At 37.6% G+C, this 17,383-nt stretch overlaps 1 protein-coding gene across 1 annotated transcript in view; it reads left to right on the forward strand.

Moving 5' to 3' along the window:
• Window positions 1–17,383, forward strand: part of APBA2 (amyloid beta precursor protein binding family A member 2) — a 100,054-nt gene that overhangs the window by 42,350 nt on the left and 40,321 nt on the right. The window contains exon 3 of the mRNA XM_065641544.1: window positions 13,510–14,516. Coding sequence (XP_065497616.1) covers window positions 13,548–14,516 — 969 coding nt within the window. The 5' untranslated portion in view covers window positions 13,510–13,547. The remainder of the gene's footprint in view (window positions 1–13,509; window positions 14,517–17,383) is intronic.

The following is a 17,383-nucleotide window of genomic DNA, read 5'->3' on the forward strand; positions in this document are numbered from 1 at the left end:
TGCAAATAATACTCAGCAATATGTATTCTTGCTTGTATTTTCACCAGGAAAATAGCCTAATACAGTAAACTCCTAAAATGAATTCTTGCTTTTTTGTTGTTGTTGTTAGTACGACTTAAATACCCAAATGTGGTGAATATAAAGCCAGGTAATAAACCATTTTCTACTTTTTGGACCATGATTAACAACTGCTTTTTGACCAGCTAGAGCTACCTGTTTCCAGCAAGCCAGTTGGAAGAATAGCTGATGTTAAAAGTCAATAGACTACTAGGAATACCTAATTATTATGTCTTAGTAGATACTACTTATGGGGAATGTGTCAGTTGTTAATGCCTGCAAATCAAATCTTTTGAGATTTGACTCATTAAAATGATGCTGTCAATCCTTTCCCATAAACTTTTAAAGAAAATTTCATTTTTTCCTATGATAATGTTAAGTGAGTGCCCATGAAGTGGTTCACAGGACTTCAAGGTCAATAGTGATAAAAATAAGTCTTTTTGAAGAACTATTATACACTGAGCATCAAGAAACTGTAACATTTGAGTGTAAATGGTTGGATGTGAACTGCTAACTTGATAGTTAAGTCATTAGAAAGTTAAGCATCTCCATTTTCTTTTACAATTGAGGCCTTTCCAATGACTTACCTCCACAGCTATTGTACATTGACAGTCCCAATATTCTAATGACCTGCCCCTCCAGCCACCTAACTGTTCATTGAATGGATGCTCTTGGAGTAAGGTTGAGAATGTTTTACTTTTTGTTCTTAAATGGTACAGTTTGAAATGTTTTGCTGTATTTCCGGGTTTCATTTAAAGTAACCTATTCTTTCTGTTCCCTTGTACTTTATTATTCAAATAGTATTCTTTATTTACCTCTGCCTATAACCTGAAATTAGTATTCATGGAGAAAAAGCTATATTTTCTTGCAGGAGGCTCTGGAAGTACATACATGAAATCATGTTGCAATAATTAATTAATTGCCTGTGGTATGTATTTCCAATTTGATTGCGTTACAAATTTGAACAGATGCATCATGTCAAAAAAAATTCAAGGAATCTTTACTTAGTAAACTGCAAACTAAAGCAGAAAATTCTTATCAAGTAAGTTTTGAAACACTGACTGCTTGTATGCCATGTATTTTTGAATAAGTATCCAGTTTAAGAATGTATCTTCCTTCTGAATGGCAGAAGGACACCATGAGGGAGGTGAGGCACTGGAACAGCTGCCCGGGGAAGCTGCGGCTGCCCCATCCCTGGGAGTGCTCAAGGCCAGGCTGGACGGGGCTCTGACCAACCTGCCCATGGCGGGGGGGTTGGACTGGACGATCTTTAAAGGTCTCTTCCAATCGAAACCATTCTATGATTCTATGACACATTATTTTAAAATAATGGTATGCTAAAATGTCTCATTTTTTTTCCTTTGCTATTTTTTTTTTCTTTAATATGATATCACCTTTTTGCATGAAGGGATACAGTAAAACATGGACATTTTTAAGGACATTTATTTCAAAGACAAAAGTTGATGGCAATAAAAGCAAAAAAATCCTAAAGGCATATTAAAAGCATAATTCTATCATATTAAAATAACAATAAAGTACCCTCTTTGTAAATGAAATTGAACCAGGATGAGAGTTAGCAGTGGCTATTCAGAGAAACCACAATATTTTCTCACAAAATAAATGGAGTCGAATAGAGTTATATTGGTAAGACTGACGTATTTTATTCATGTGTAGTTCACATGCATGAAGTCTGGTGTGCTTTCTTGTGTGCATGGAAACGTATACATAACAGTTAACAGCTCTTAAAAGCCACATGTCTGTTGAGACATGTGTCTCTGAAGAACTAATTTTTAAATAGCCAAAGTTCTCCAGAAGCTGTAAAGAAAAAACTGTTTTCAGATACACAAATCTCAGGAATACATGTCGTTGCTATATTTCAGGTGAAACTGGATGCAACCAAATGGGACATTTTTATTGTGGATATTTAATTATGAGGTTGATTTAACTAACACTACCATATAGTTATCTGATATTGTTAAGAGATAAATGGATTGCATTATATAAATACTCAGAGTACTTAGATGATAACATTTAAATGGCAAGATCACAATTTTTGAAGAAAATAATATGGGCACAAAGAATGACAGGAATAATATCACTGTTGTGTTGAGATCCTATTAGAAATATAATTTGGTGTGGAGGCCAGTATTCTTACTGACTGGTTGGGACATTGCTGTCTTGGCATTCCTCAAAAACAGGAAAATATCAATTGCTCTGAAGAACTAACTCATCTTTCCAAATTATTTTAAGATTAGAATAGCCTTATAACTTTTCTAGAGAGATTCCTAGTCTTTTTCCTAGTGGAAGCAGGGTCTGAAGGAGATGAAGTTATGAATTTACTACTTATACCTAAGTAGATATTAATGCCTATACCTATGTAGATATTAGTGCTTATACAGATGTATATAAGAGATAAATAATGAATATACAAGCAAGTATAACATGTGTGACCTCTTAGGAAAGCCTTATTTCCATCTGAAGAAAATGAGAGGGTTAACCTGGGTGTCTGACACTCAGTTTCTAAAATTAAAAGTTTCTAAATTGTGATGAGCTAAAATTATTCTTGCATATGTGTAAACCTATTTTACTAACACCCATGGCATTCTTTTATATCTATGTGACAGCAAGAGTGCAAAGCTTGCTCTAACAGCTTTAATTTAACCAATTTTCTCTCCTTTCTTACTGCATGTCAGGTTCAATAAAACCTGTTTTCATTGTAGCTGACAGCAATCTCAAGTCTAGTTTAGTATGAACCGGACTCTGGTACTCAGTGCAAGGAATATCTCAGATTACCGGAGAGCACTCAGTCTGTGCAGCCACAACCAGAGGGAGTTTTCTACTAAAAAGAAACATCAAATATACAGCTTAGATTTGCATTCTTAGGGAAGAAAAACGCATGGAACCAACAGATTTTATGTTTCTTCTTACTGTGAAGACCCTCTTTTTGCAATATTATTTTTTTTCTCTAGCAACACGGAAATTTGGAATTTGTACATCTTCTCAAAAGTGCTAATCCCTCACCTTTGAGGAAGCCCCGAAATCCTATCTCACCTTTTGCCCAACTCACTAGTCACTGTATAGGTTTAATGGTTTAAAAGACTCTTCTAGGAATTTGCCATGTTGGAGTAACGTTTTTTCCATGTTCTAGCCAAAATTATTTTTATCTCACCTTTCTACATAATTTCTGACTTTGGTCATTGTTCAATCCATTTCAAAACACTGAATTGTTGTAGACATGGAGGAAGAATGACATGTATTAACAGACACTTTAGATGGAATTATTTGGTTTTATTACTAACAAAGTCATTAAATCTACATTAGGGGCCAAATGAATAAGTTTTCCTTTGGTGGTTTTCCAGTGAACAATCTTTTCAAAAGTGTACCAATGTCTAGAGCTAAGAAGAAGGACATTTAGTTCTGTTGGCTGGTTTTTACTAAACATCTAAAGTTGGCAAACAATACTGTGTTAGACTTAAGAGTCTGAAGAAACTGCAATAGGTGATGTTTTTTAAGTCAGCTGTGTGACGCCAGACTCTGTTAGTGTGGATTTGTACAACTGGCCTTTCTGACCTCAGCAGTTTTCCCACAGAGAAATGCAGCTGCCTCCAAGTTCAGCGTCTGGTTTGTTTTGTTTGAATTCCAGCCGCATGCCTTCCCATAATTACATTAAGCACTGGCTCATGTTACGCTTATAGTGATCTGTTATAATTTAGTGCTAAGGCAGTATGGAAACTGACCTTGTTATTGAGATAAAAATATTACCCAGGAAATTGCAAGATTAACATAAAAAGCATACAAATTAGCAGGAGATAGAAAGATTGCCAGACTTCTGAGTATCCTCCATAGTCAGCAGAACTACTTGCCCTGCAAAGCATTTTACAACTTTGTAAAATTCTAGGAAAGCCTAAAAATTCTACCAGAGCTCTGGATGAATTGCAAGTGGCCGGAATGTGTTTTAATTGAATTGGTATATATTTTTTTGTGTGCGATAATGTTAATATATGCTTTACTTTTCCCTTATTTCTTTCCCTTATTCCGATACATCCTATACTTCTCCATTATTCCCAGTGAATTAGGAAATATGATAATCAAGAGAAGATACTGAAAGTTATGTTTAATATGAAATAAATTTTAAAGTTGAAGCCTTTGCATACCTAGCAATGGAGCATTTGTGTGCGTGTAAAACACAAGGGATATTTTTTCATTATTTAAAACTGATCTCTTGGAGCAGGGCAGCCACAAGAATAGGCCATAAAATCTTATTGCCTTAATTTTGTAGGCTCATCTTATTCTGTTGAATAAAAATATTCTGCTTCTGTACCTCCCCCAGTTTAAGATATCTGTAATGGGGTTATATTTTTGGTGAGGTTTTTTGTATAGCAGGCATAACACTGCAAAACTGATACTAGTCCTAAAATCTTTACTCAAGCAATTATATGGATGTGGCAGGACTAGTTTCATATCCCTCTTTGAGCTGTGGAATTAAATCCTAAAGCCACATCAACAATAAATGATAAATAAATATGTAATTACACATATTTTTATTACTTCAGCAGGAAATAGCTAATCTTTTTAATTAAAAAAGCTACATTCAGATTGGGTATACATTCAAGAATACCATTTCAGCAATGCCATAGGATTTTACACTGTCTTTAACATATCTTTGTCTCTGTTCTACTTTTAATTTCTGTTGAAGGGTTCTAATTATAGAGCACTTTTACAATGCCATTTACAAGGTAATTGTATTTTAAAGGCTTATTAGATTAAACCAAACACAGCAAATACTATATACCATGAAAAGAACTGCAAGAACACAGTTAAGAATGTACAATATTTAAAAAATATGAAAACCAATTAAGTCGTCTCAGAAACCTCTTGATATCATCTGCTGAATAGCATGAAAGGAAGGTTGTGTGACCTATGGAAAAGTAATAGTAAAACTTTCACTTTCGTGTGAGCTAATGAAACATTTCAGCTATACTGAGTGATCTTACCGATGTGATTTAACAGGAGCAAGAGACATTCCAATGCAAATTATCTATTGTTTCTCTTTGGTTTCAGGTTAAGGAAGAGTTGTGCATTAAATATGGCTGGTCAACATATGCTATTCATTTCTTCCATGTATGGATACACATTTCATATTCTACTCAGAATGCAACCTGCTTGCTGACAAATTTTTGTTAAAGCGGGACAGTCTGCTCCATTTTAAAAGCATTGCTTGTGGATACAGGGATGTGAATTTTGGAAATCCTAGGCTGTTGAGGTATGCAGTACAGTGCAGCTGTTGTAGCTTTAAGCAGAATTTCTGCGCAACTGAAAGAATCCTAACATATAGGAAAGTACCTATGTTATCTCAGAGCTTTAATTTTTTATTTACTTGAAAAACTAATAAATAAGTATAATGGTGAGTAATAATGGATATATAATTTTATTTCCTGTTTGCCTGTTCAGTGATTTTTTTTTTTTCCAAATTAATGTCTTTTGTGACTACCTCAGATTCACAGTAGACACAGTTGAGTAATCAGTGAATGATAAGAGATTTTTTTTTTTGCCTTAGCTACACAGGAAGACCCTAGTGGCTACTCTTGAAATAAGTAGTGAGTCATGCATCTTAATGCCATCTGTTTTTAGATGCTGCTCATTTTCACTTCCCCCCCAAATTTCCCTCGTTTCTTTAAAAATCATTCTCTGTGCTTCCCATGCAAATCTCTTGCTGTTTTCTAATTCTGTGTCTAGATTATGTTAAGCATGTTAAAATAATATTTAGATGATAAATTGAAGCTCTGAAACACTAAATAGCACCAAATTTATAATTGACTTTACCTGTTTTTCCTCCCGGATCATCCCAGCTGTGCTTTGTACAAAACGGAAGGCACATGGTATAAAGTAATATGCAATCGTAAAACATATGCACACTGAGCGAGGTTGAGGTTAAAAGGAGGAAGATCATGAATCCAGAACTTAGCATGTTGCTGCTACAATTTACAAATTTAAATAATTTTTGTTGATATTTTTAATTTGTAACTTCCTACTTGATTTTTGTCCTTACTGAAAACAAGAGATTGTGTACAACTGGACCCATGGTCAGTGTGGTATGAACCCCTCAGCACTGCACTCAGCCTCTGCAGTTGAGCTCCCAAACTCCCCGCGGTTATTGGGTGAGCCAGAGGCACTGGAGGAACACAGACCATCTCTGCTCCTCAAAAATGTGTTCAGTGCTGTTCTGGCTTGTCTGTTCCGAGGGTGGAAAGTACTTTCCTTCAGACTTGAGGGAGCCCCAGCCTTACATCTGCCCAGCGGTGAGATGGGAAACTGGGTTTTAATAGAAGAGGCAAAGAACAAGGAAGTCCTGAAAGACATGTAACTACAGTGTTGATTTTGTACAATTTTTTTGACAGACTGTCAACATTTTCTAAAGGCACTCATGGAAAAGTGAAAGAGTCAGATTTAAATAGGGTAATTTTGAATGGAATTTCACATGAAAAATAAAATGCATTTCTAAAGCCCGAGAGGTTTCTGCTTGCTGCAAACAACAGTACTTTAAAATGTATTATCTTATTTGAAGTTTGCTGGATTTTATTTTAAGTGAAGGAAAAAGATGGAAAATTGAAAAGCAAGATGCTGTTCATTCTATCCACAGTTTACATTTGCAACTCTAATTTTAGACCACTATCTAGGAGAGGTCAAGTATGTGAGAGCAGAAATATCTTAAAATAAATAGCAAAAGAACTCATGTAAGACTTGTCTGGCTTCTGTTAGGCCTCTCATTCCTGTGTTGGGATGAAAATTCTCTTGGAAGGAAGAGGAAATAGAAAGGATTGTTTAGGACATTTAGCAAGAGGCAACAAACCCTGGAAATTCATATCTAGCTAAGCTTTAAACTTCCTGGAAATGTCCTAAATTGTCAACAGCACCGACAAAGAACTTCAGGTTTATTCATATATACTATCTGTTCATTGAAGTTTATTTTCTAAATGGCTTCTGACTATTTTCAGTCAGGCTTTTCTGCAAAAAGTCATCTTAGTCTTCTTCAACAAACATATTGTTTGTGCAGGACAACACAAAGAAATATACCCCCCATAAATACAGCATCCTTTCTAATTCTCTTTGAGTTTACCTGATTGTTTTTTAAATAGTGTCAATACCACTGTTGAACAGGAACATATGTCTGCAAGGTTGCATTAGTGTGGCTTACCTAAATACTTGTTGTATTCTTGGGGAGTTGTAATAAAGCACGCAGAAAGCTTTCTGTGAGAGGCTAGCTAGCTTATGCCATAGAAGGCAGAGGTGGCACTCAAAAGGCCAAATTAACTGCTGCCTTAGCCTGCTGGTACTCAGTTCTGTACATAGACAAATGTTACACCTCAGTCCAGTTTTCAATGTCAATGTCACACCAGAAAAATCAGATCCAAGCTGCTAAAAATTAATAATTTTTGTATGCTGACACTTCCTTACTTGAAAGCATTCTTTATGGTGTACTTTCACAAACAGGTGGATGAAGCCATTTCACTGGTTTATAAAAAGCAAGCCAACTCCAAGTAAGACAGCAAGTTACAGAGACTAGAGCTTAGCACTACCACATCTAGATTTCTTAGGGGTCTTTTTGGTGATTTTTTTCCGCCCTCCAAAAAGTTTGAGGTTTTTTTGGTGGAGCTGAGGAAATTTGCCATCTCTAAGACTTGCAGGTTCAAACAGCACCCCTGAATTCTCTATGGCCACAAAATTCCAAGAGAAACAGGCAATTTGGGATATGCTGCACCTGCTGAGCATACGCTGAGCAAAAGATATACATGCATTTGACTACATTTTGCATGTATTTACTGCACATGCAGATCTAACATTCTGGACATAAAAGTACCAGTTCTGCTTATGTCCTAATAAAGAACTGAAACTTCGGTCTTAGGTCTTTCCCTTCCCTGAAATAACAGGTTGTGGGTTTGTAGAGTTTTTGTTTGGTTGGTTTAAATTCAAAGGCTTTAGAGAAAAGGGCTAAACATTTTTAAGAAGCCTGGTTAATAATTAGCGTCAGGCTGTGACAGCCTTACTCAGAGAGACCTTTCTCAGTTTTAATAAAATTGAGATGCCACTCAAAATGGCACAACATGACCCTAATTTTATTTCCTTCTGGTGGTTCTGATTGTAGGACAGAGTCTTATTGTTTCCATATACAGAGGCTAGAAAATCAGTGTTATGGAGCCTCACTCTATGTTGAGGGACCAACATCCCCAGTTTGCTATATGCCCTTCTGCCTTTCCTCCCTTAGAGATACTGGGCTCCTTTTGAAATCAGTGTCCACATGCTTAGTCTGCTGAGAGTTCCACAGGTGAATCAGGGTTCCTATGAGAGTGAGGATCCCATTTATAGCTGCTTTTAGAAGAGCTGGCAAGTTATCCTGCACTCTGCTTCTGGTGCTCTGTTTAAGGAAGTCTCATGGTCTATAGAGTCAGATCTACTGAAAAATGGACACGAGTTTAACACAGTTTGGCCTTGGGGAATCAAATGACTGCAGCATCTGACATAGTCATGGCAAGCTCATATTCTGTTACCTGCGTATTAAAATTCGAGTTCTGAGTCTAGGATCAGTCACAATTCATCTTGGCTGACTTAGCAGATGGGAGTCTATTAAGTATTCTGTAATGAAAGCCTACTGAGAAGTACTATTAGTTTGGTATTAAAATTGTTTTGAAGAAATTGAAGTTAGATTTTTTTCCCACTTCAACTTATCTGCTTATTGGAAAAGAGACTGGTATAATTAGTATAAAGTCCTACAATAAGGAAGTTCTGATGCAATTCTGTTGAAAAAATTATATTATCTCTGTTACAGTTGTAATGAGTAACTTGATAAATATAGCAGTTCTAAACATATGTCTGCATTGAAAGGGTTGAGTGGGGGTTTTTTTACAGCATTTATTATGATTGTATAGGGCTAACATATGGAAGAGCTTAAGGCAGCAGTGCATTGATAACACAGCTCAGCAGCAGAGAAGCAAGCCTGTAGGCCATACGTGCTATAATCTGGCCTGATGGTAAATCGTGTTGCAATGCCTATGTTCCACTTACACTTGAAGATGACTTATAAAGGGTAGAGTTATATCTCTTTAGAACCGATTTAATAGTGGCTAGATTGTACTGGATATTTGGGGAAAATAGGAGGTATTGAACAATTTCAGGGAAGCAAAACTTGCATGGGACTTTTGTCAAAACTGGCAAAGGGTACAGATATTTGAAGTTTGGGAGAAAGGAGACAGAGAAGTAGGTGAAGAAAGGAACCTGAGGAGGAGTAAACACAGGAAAGATGCCTTGCAAAATAAAGCGAGTATATCAAATTAAGGCTAGTAAATCTCTTAAGTTCACCTATAGATTGCGAAAGCAGGTCTCGAAAGATCATGTGGCTGTAAATAAGCATGAAATAGTACATATTTGTTGCCAAAAGAAGCTAACAGTGCCCCCCGCCAATCCCTTCAGATCACTATGGATGCTAAATGAAAAACTCAGAGAGCTTGTTTTGCTTCCACTAGAATGCTATTCAGATTGTGAATCAAGTACATATGTAAAACAGTTCTTTAAACACAGCCAGGAATATTACTATGGGTATTTCACTTTATCACCATGTTTACAATTGTGTGCCATTTTCTTTTTTTTAATGCTAATTTAATTGGTCTCTCTCCATGGGAAGAAAGTAGTGAAGGTATCTTTCTACACGGGTGAAAAGATGTAGAAGTGTTAAGTTCCATAAACCCTCTCTGCAGCTGTCTGGCATTAGGTGCAAGGAATTCAGGAGAAAGCTAATGACTCTGTAATGAGTACTGATTAGAGTAAGTTCCAGCTGTAAGCCAGTAGTCCTGTTTCTAGGAGCAGAAGAGACTGGTTCCCCTATGGATACTCCTTTTTACCACCACATAGAAATGCAGCATGTGTTTTCTGGAAATTTATTTCCTTTTCCTCTCAACATTGAGCTGAGGCAGGGAAACTATAGAAAAATAAAGCAAAACCATTATTGAAAGTGAAACATTTTTATTGAGAACCCTCTGTAACTTGGCTGCTTAATCACTGATCTTGACAACACTGATGGAGCTTTAGTGGTGCACTCTACAACACAAATCAGCTTCTGCTTGTCTCAGCAAGACGAATCTACTGAATCCTGAGAAGAGTAAAAAAGGATACAGCACTGATGTCTCATGTTCTCAGGAACACTTCTTTCCCTCCCAGAAGCTGAAAAATGCATGTGGAGTGATACAGAAGTTTGAAGTAATTCTCCACTATCAAGGAGGAGCTGAGATACCAGGAGTAGGTGAGGGTCTTACGTCAAGCAGGGGACATGACCTGTTGACTTAATTGAAGCCTTTATTCATAAACTGCCTCAAAATCCAGCAAGTCATTACTCCTGTCTTCAGGGGACATTGGAGTAGTGTTAGATAGAAATCTGGTATTTTCTCCAATTTCAAGAGCATTCTTAGTAACTGATAAGTGAATATTAGCTATGTAACCTTCCAACACCATAGATTTCTTGAGAAAATTAGGAAAAGCATTAATCCTTGCAGTAGGTGACTCAGAAGGCTTCTCCACAGTAGACCGAATAGCAGAATGCATGTTTAAGTTTGTTATCCATTTCTTAAAAAAAAAAAAAAAAAAAATTCAAGTTCTGCTCTTGTTCTTTTAAAATCTGAATACATTGGATTCAGTTGTCATCCACATATTAAACTAACATCTCTGTAGGTGAGAAGACAAGAGTTTGGACCTGTGGCCATCAGGAACTAGCACCTTGCTGTGTGACATGTGACATTCTAGGCTAGAAAAAGCCTAAAATGTTTTAAGTTTTTAAAAGATTCAGGTTATACTAAACGTAATGTAAGACTAAAGTATTTTTCTAGGAGGCCTGAGAGGTCTTTCTAAACAGTGGAAGAAAACTAGGCTACCTTGGCTGTTCTAATATTTGAGTTAAAATACGGCTGTTTGTTTCCTTGACAGAAATATATGTGCAGCTCCATAAAGAGCAATTCTCATACTTGGCGTTTGAAAACTATTTAGGGGTTCAGATGTGTCAGTACAGTTGTAGAAGTTACATTTCATAGTTTAGGATGGTGTAATCAGTGCACATTCAGTCTGCAATTCAGAGGCTGTGAATAATAAATTCTGCCTTTTTATTTTAATGCGATCAGTACTTGGTTTCTTAAAAAGTAGCACCTGACTGAGAAGATGGCAAAGGTAAAGAGGCCAACTAGAATTGTAATTGTTATCCAGAGATTTGGAGATTTCTTTGCAACTTCAGTTTCCATAGCATTAAGATCAGCCTTGCCTCTTATTGAAAAGTCCTCTATTGGGTACATGTGCCTCAACTTCAGCACACAGGGCTTAAATTAAGCACTGTCTTCAAGTCATGGCCTCAGACTGAATTAACTGAAAACTAGTTTCCTCTGTCCTTCTAGTATGTCAGTGCTAGACATGCTTGAGAGGAATTAATTTCTCTCTCTTATCACCTATGCTCCAAGAAGTTTCCAGTCTGCCCCTGTTTATTTGAGGATCTTCCCACATGCTCCTTCTTATAGTGCATAATCTGGATTTCCACAGGCCACTGTTGGGGCAGAGCTGCAGCTGCTGTTATTAGTGCTGCCCAGCTGATCACCATTTTCTTAGAGCCCTCAGAGCCCTTCACCTGGCCATTACCCACAGCTGTTGTCACTGCCCTGCATCAGCCATCCCTCCCTTTCTGGGCTTGTGCCCTGCCTAGCCACTGCCTTTTGGCTCTTAGGACACAGGAATGGCTTCCTGGGACATGCACTGTTACACAATATCTAGCATGCAGCAAATTTTCTTGCAGGTAAGTAATATCTATGAACATTCAACTACTGGAATTTATAAAATGGTATCACTGCTGTGATACTTCTTAAGGCAGTTTCAGGGCCTGGATACTAAATGAAGATTCTTAGATGTGGGTAGAAAAACTCCATTACATTGTCTGGCTAGGGAAAAGGGTTCTCCTCTCCATATGCTTTAGAAAAATCTGAGTCATGAGTTTCAAACTGTGCTTGTCTTACATGCTTTGTGCTTCTTTATCTTCAGCTATACTGCAGTGACTTGTGTGCAGAATTTACTGTTAATTTCTGAAGTATTACTTAATATGGAGAACGTTTCCAATAACTAGTAGACTGAGGCTACTGCAGATGAAAAGTGTTTTTCCCTAAAAGACACTAATTTGTTCTGTTCTTGGCAAGAACTAACTTCAAGTTAAGACAGATGAGGTGTCTGTAGTTTATTCTTGCATTGCCATTCAAAGATATCTTTTTTGTAGCACTCCATCTTAACTTGTTTCAGACATGACTGCATAGTGTGCTTACCCATTCCCAATGTGGACATACAAGCAATTTATCTTGCCTGTGGGCAGGTTTTGCAGCCTCTGCACAGCATTGCAGTGTTGTGACTAGATTGGTATTTTAATCCAATGTAAAATAAGTTTTGTTTATACTGCAAACAGTGTGCAAACATGCCTAAGTTTGCAGTAAGTAGAGCTAACTAAACCAGATGCAACACTAGTGGACAGATGGCTTGGTGTTCCAAGTTTCTTATAATTGACTTCAAAGTAAGAATCGATAGCTAGTTTATTAAAGGGAATAATGGGCATACAGTTCATATTGAGAAAGCCTTGTAAATCCGCTAGTTCTTCTAATAGTGAGAAGGTGCAATTAATCACTGGCAAAGTTTTGCCACCTTCTCTGATTTTTCTCATTTAAAACTTCAGATATGCTATTTACTTCTAGTAAATAGTATATTTAGATAGCCCTAAATTGGTCAGGCAGTTGGACTGGACAATTGGATAAGGTCCTTTCCAACTGAAATTGTCTGTTCTAAAAAACCAATATTTGGTTTAACAATGGGAGATACTTAATGGCATCCAGCTAGGACGAGCTAATAAACCAGTGAGTGATTTTTTTAAATAACTTTTTTTAATAGCAGTGCATTATCATCAGTGCTCTGTGTGACTGCCAAGTTAATAGAATTATTTTCCTTTCGTTTTGGTAAGAGCAGGTCAGATTCTAAATGTATGCTTTCAGTACACATTAAAGAAATGCCTAAGCTGAAAATTGAAAAGAGCTCCTGCTTACTTCATAGCGATCAAAGCGACCCTTTACTGGCAGGAAAAAGAAACTGGAAACTGATTTCAAGGTTCAGGATTAATTCTCTGTCAAATTGACAGAAGAGATCCTACAGTAGAATACATTTAGCATAAAAGTAGAACCTTCTCTTTATCTGTTCCTTTCAGTGTGCAAATTATTACTTTGATTTCATGGTTCCATACCATGAGCATTTAAAAAGTTAGCTGTCTGTGAATCTGGTTTAAATATCTACAAACACATCCTTTTAACCAAATAAATCTATCAGTTCGTTTCCTATTAACATCACTGATCTCTACTGATAACATTTTCCTGAATGTGTGTTTTTCCATCTTCCCTACAGTAATTGCTTAGAAATGATTTTCATATAAGGAGTTGGCTATGGCAAACAGGAAATGTCAAAGCACCACAGCCAGCATGCTGGATCACAGGGTGAGAGCTTGCCCTACTTCATCTCACAACAGGGAGCCTGAAAATGAAGAAGTTGACGTTCCTATTGAAGATTACGCAGCAAAGGAGGCAGAACTAGCAACTGTCAGAGAAGGTAGTCCTACATCTGTGGAACATGAGTGCAATGATCATAGTGGAGATGGTGACTCCAGCTCTGACTATGTGAATAACACCTCTGAGGAGGAGGACTATGATGAAGGCTTGCCAGAAGAGGAGGAAGGGATCACGTACTACATTAGATACTGTCCAGAGGATGACAGTTACCTGGAAGGAATGGACTGCAATGGGGAGGAGTATGCTGCCCATGAGGAACACCATGTTGAAACAGATGAATGTCAGGAAGCTGTAGAAGAATGGGCTGAAGGTAAAATTCAGCACCAAGATAAAAATGAGGTGATGGACAGGCAAGAGTGGCAGGAAGGTCAAGATAATGGCATTCAGATTTTGGAGGATGAAGTCTCATCTTTGGAGATTCAAGACCAAGAAGAAAACATACAATATTGTCAAAGCGAAGGTGGCTATCCGGACTATTACCCAGCAGAGGCCAATGGAAACTCACAGGGAATATCACCGTACCATTCTAGAAAAGAGGATGCAGAGCCAGAAGAGCAGGAAGAGGACATTGACCAGATTGTAGCAGAAATCAAAATGAGTATGAGCATGAGCAGTATTAATAGTACAACAGAAATGAGTCCAGAGCACACTGGGACTGAAAACGTGGCACATGACTACAAAGAGGCTTGTTCAAAGGGAGAAGCTGTTCACAGTGCTAACAGGCACGAGGGGAGGCCAAAATCACTGAATATCCCATCTGCCTCGAAGCACAGTGGAGATGTGCCTAGAGGTTTTAAAGCAAAGTCAAGAACCCCAGAGGACAGACAAAAGTGGCCACAAGAGCAGGTATGAGGTTCTCTGTTTAACCAGACTGTCTGAGGTATTATGCAAATATTATGTTAGTTATTCCAAACAGAATTAGACAGAAATATTTTTACTTTTTTACTCTGTATTGCATTCACAGCTACATAATCACATTTTATGTTTATAAAAGGTGCTGAATGTAGCCAGTTTAGGTAGAGAACTAGGAAAGAGGTTTTGCACAGAGAACAGACAATTCTAAGTAAAACAAGGTATTCCAGACGCATGGGGGAAAACTAGTTTATTTACACTATATTTATGCTGCAGTGACACATTCCATAAACTTAAAACTGGGGTCAGCATTGAAATAGTTTGGTTGTTTTCCATTAAGAGCTCCTGTTACATTGCCTTAGTGGGTGACTACTTTTAATTTCTTTTGTTTTCAGTAGAATGTATGCCAAGGCTAGATACCGCATATGTTTTAAACAACTGCAAGAAGTGCCTGCATATTGCTGTGGGTTTGTACAAGATGGGCATATCTTGACCTTGGCAAGAAGGAAGAAATAGGACCTTAACTTGTGATAAAACTGCTTAACAGCATTTTTGGTACAAGAATGGTATAGATATTAATTTAAACCATGTATGATTATCTTTTCTTGTTCTAATCTTGAGTTCCAGGAAAAAAAAAGAATCTGGGAACGAAGCTCAAGCTTTTCTAGAGGAACAGAGGTGTGAGGTTTTCTTTTTTTTATAAAGTTTTAAATGGAATGTGGTTACTTCCTTACAGAGATATGTATCTAATTCCCTTTGCTCCAAGATCAGCTTAAAGCTTTGACTTTGCATCCCTGAAGTTATACACAGCTGAATCTTAGTTACCTTCTGCAATGAACAGAGATCTACCTAAAAGAGGAAAAACATAACGTGTTTAGATGACAGACTAGTAAGGATAAGTGAATTATTTTGCCTTCACAGAATGTTAGGGATTGGAAGGGACCTCAAAAGATCATCTAGTCCAATCCCCCTGCCAGAGCAGGAACACTTAGGTGAGGTTACACAGGAAGGCGTCCAGGCGGGTTTTGAATATCTCCAGAGAAGGAGACTCCACAACCTCCCTGGGCAGCCTGTTCCAGTGTTCCGTCACCCTCACTGAGAAGAAGTTTCTTCTCAAATTTAAGTGGAACCTCTTGTGTTCCAGCTTGAACCCATTACCCCTTGTCTTGCTGTTGGTTGTCACCAAGGAGAGCCTGGCTCCATCCTCATGACACCCACCCTTTATATATTTATAAACATTGATGAGGTCACCCCTCAGTCTCCTCTTTTCCAAGCTAAAGAGACCCAGCTCCCTCAGCCTTTCCTCACAAGGGAGATGCTCCACTCCATCATCTTTGTTGCCCTACGCTGGACTCTCTCCAGCAGTTCCCTGTCCTTCTGGAACTGAGGGGCCCAGAACTGGACACAATATTCCAGATGCGGTCTCACCAGGGCAGAGTAGAGGGGAAGGAGAACCTCTCTCGACCTACTGACCACCCCCCTTCTAATCCACCCCAGGATGCCATTGGCCTTCCTGGCCACAAGGGCCCAGTGCTGCCTCCTGGTCATCCTGCTGTCCACCAGGACCCCCAGGTCCCTTTCCCCTACACTGCTCTCTAATAGGTCATTCCCCAACCTATACTGGAACCATTGCCTTATCGGTAATGAAAATGCCTTACAAAACTTCAGAGGTATAAGTTTCCTGTTTCAGCTTTATAATAGTCTATAAATGTTATGATTTTCAATAGTTAAGTGCCCCATTGTTAAACAATTTAACACAGATGATTCCATTAAAAACAGACATTAAAATATGTCAATGCCTCTGAAAAACAGTAAAAAGAAAATAAAATGTTTTTATTATAATTGTGAACAACAACAAAAAAAATCTTAGGGAGATATTTTCAGATCTCCCGTATCTACAGCAAGTTTTTAATATTCATGTCTACATTCTATTTTCAGAAGTATAATTACAACCTAATTGTGTAACTTAACTATATTCAATTCAGTGCCTTACTGCCAGCATAAAAGTTTAGCTTGTGTGAATAACCTTAATCTTCTTGAATGGTTTGAAAAGCTACTAGGTATTGGCTAGGAGCAGAAAAGTCTAGTTAGCATGTTTTAGACTAGTGATGGTCTTTCCGTCACAGTACACCAGTAGGTGTTACTGGGAGCATTGCTGCTTCTAAGTTTTGAAAGTATTTGCAGAACAAATGAGGAGCTCTTGAATAAGAAAGTTAACAAATTCTATATGCTTGAATAAGAAATTGTTGGGCTTTTTTACCCCTGAATGATTGCTCATTCAAAACAGAATTCAAAATAGACTTTATTTGCAACATTCTTTTGTACTCTGATCAAAGTTTATCTAGCAGAGATTGAGTTGAATTGTATTGTACCTCTATTATTCTTGCCAGACAGCTCACAACTGGGGATTTTGTAACACCAGGATATTGATATAACTGCCACTGGTGTGAAAATAAACAAAGGGACCTAAGTATTTCTGAGTTGCCTGTCTGAGCTTTAAGTGTTATTTCCAGTCAGTCTTGGACCAATGCCTTGATGTTTTTTAATAATGGAGGAAGGGCTGCTATGATAGGTAGCCACTGGCTGGCGTGTAGTCCTTGAGTTCCTACAATCACTCTTCATAAAAACCACAAACTGATGTCTAATGGATAGAGCATTAAACAATACACAATATTTCTTTCCTTCAAATATAAAGAGAGAAAAGAAAGTAGAGATACAGCCAGAGATACAGTAGTACAGTGATCCATTTCAGTTCAGCATGGAGGGATAAACAAACCAGGTGACAAGGCACGAATATAATTCATAAGAAAGGAGAGTGGGCAAAGCTGCTATGGGCATCTTTCCTGAAGAGAAGAGTATGT

The sequence above is a fragment of the Caloenas nicobarica genome, chromosome 10 (genome assembly GCF_036013445.1).
Source record: "Caloenas nicobarica isolate bCalNic1 chromosome 10, bCalNic1.hap1, whole genome shotgun sequence".
Taxonomy (NCBI): Eukaryota; Metazoa; Chordata; class Aves; order Columbiformes; family Columbidae; genus Caloenas; species Caloenas nicobarica.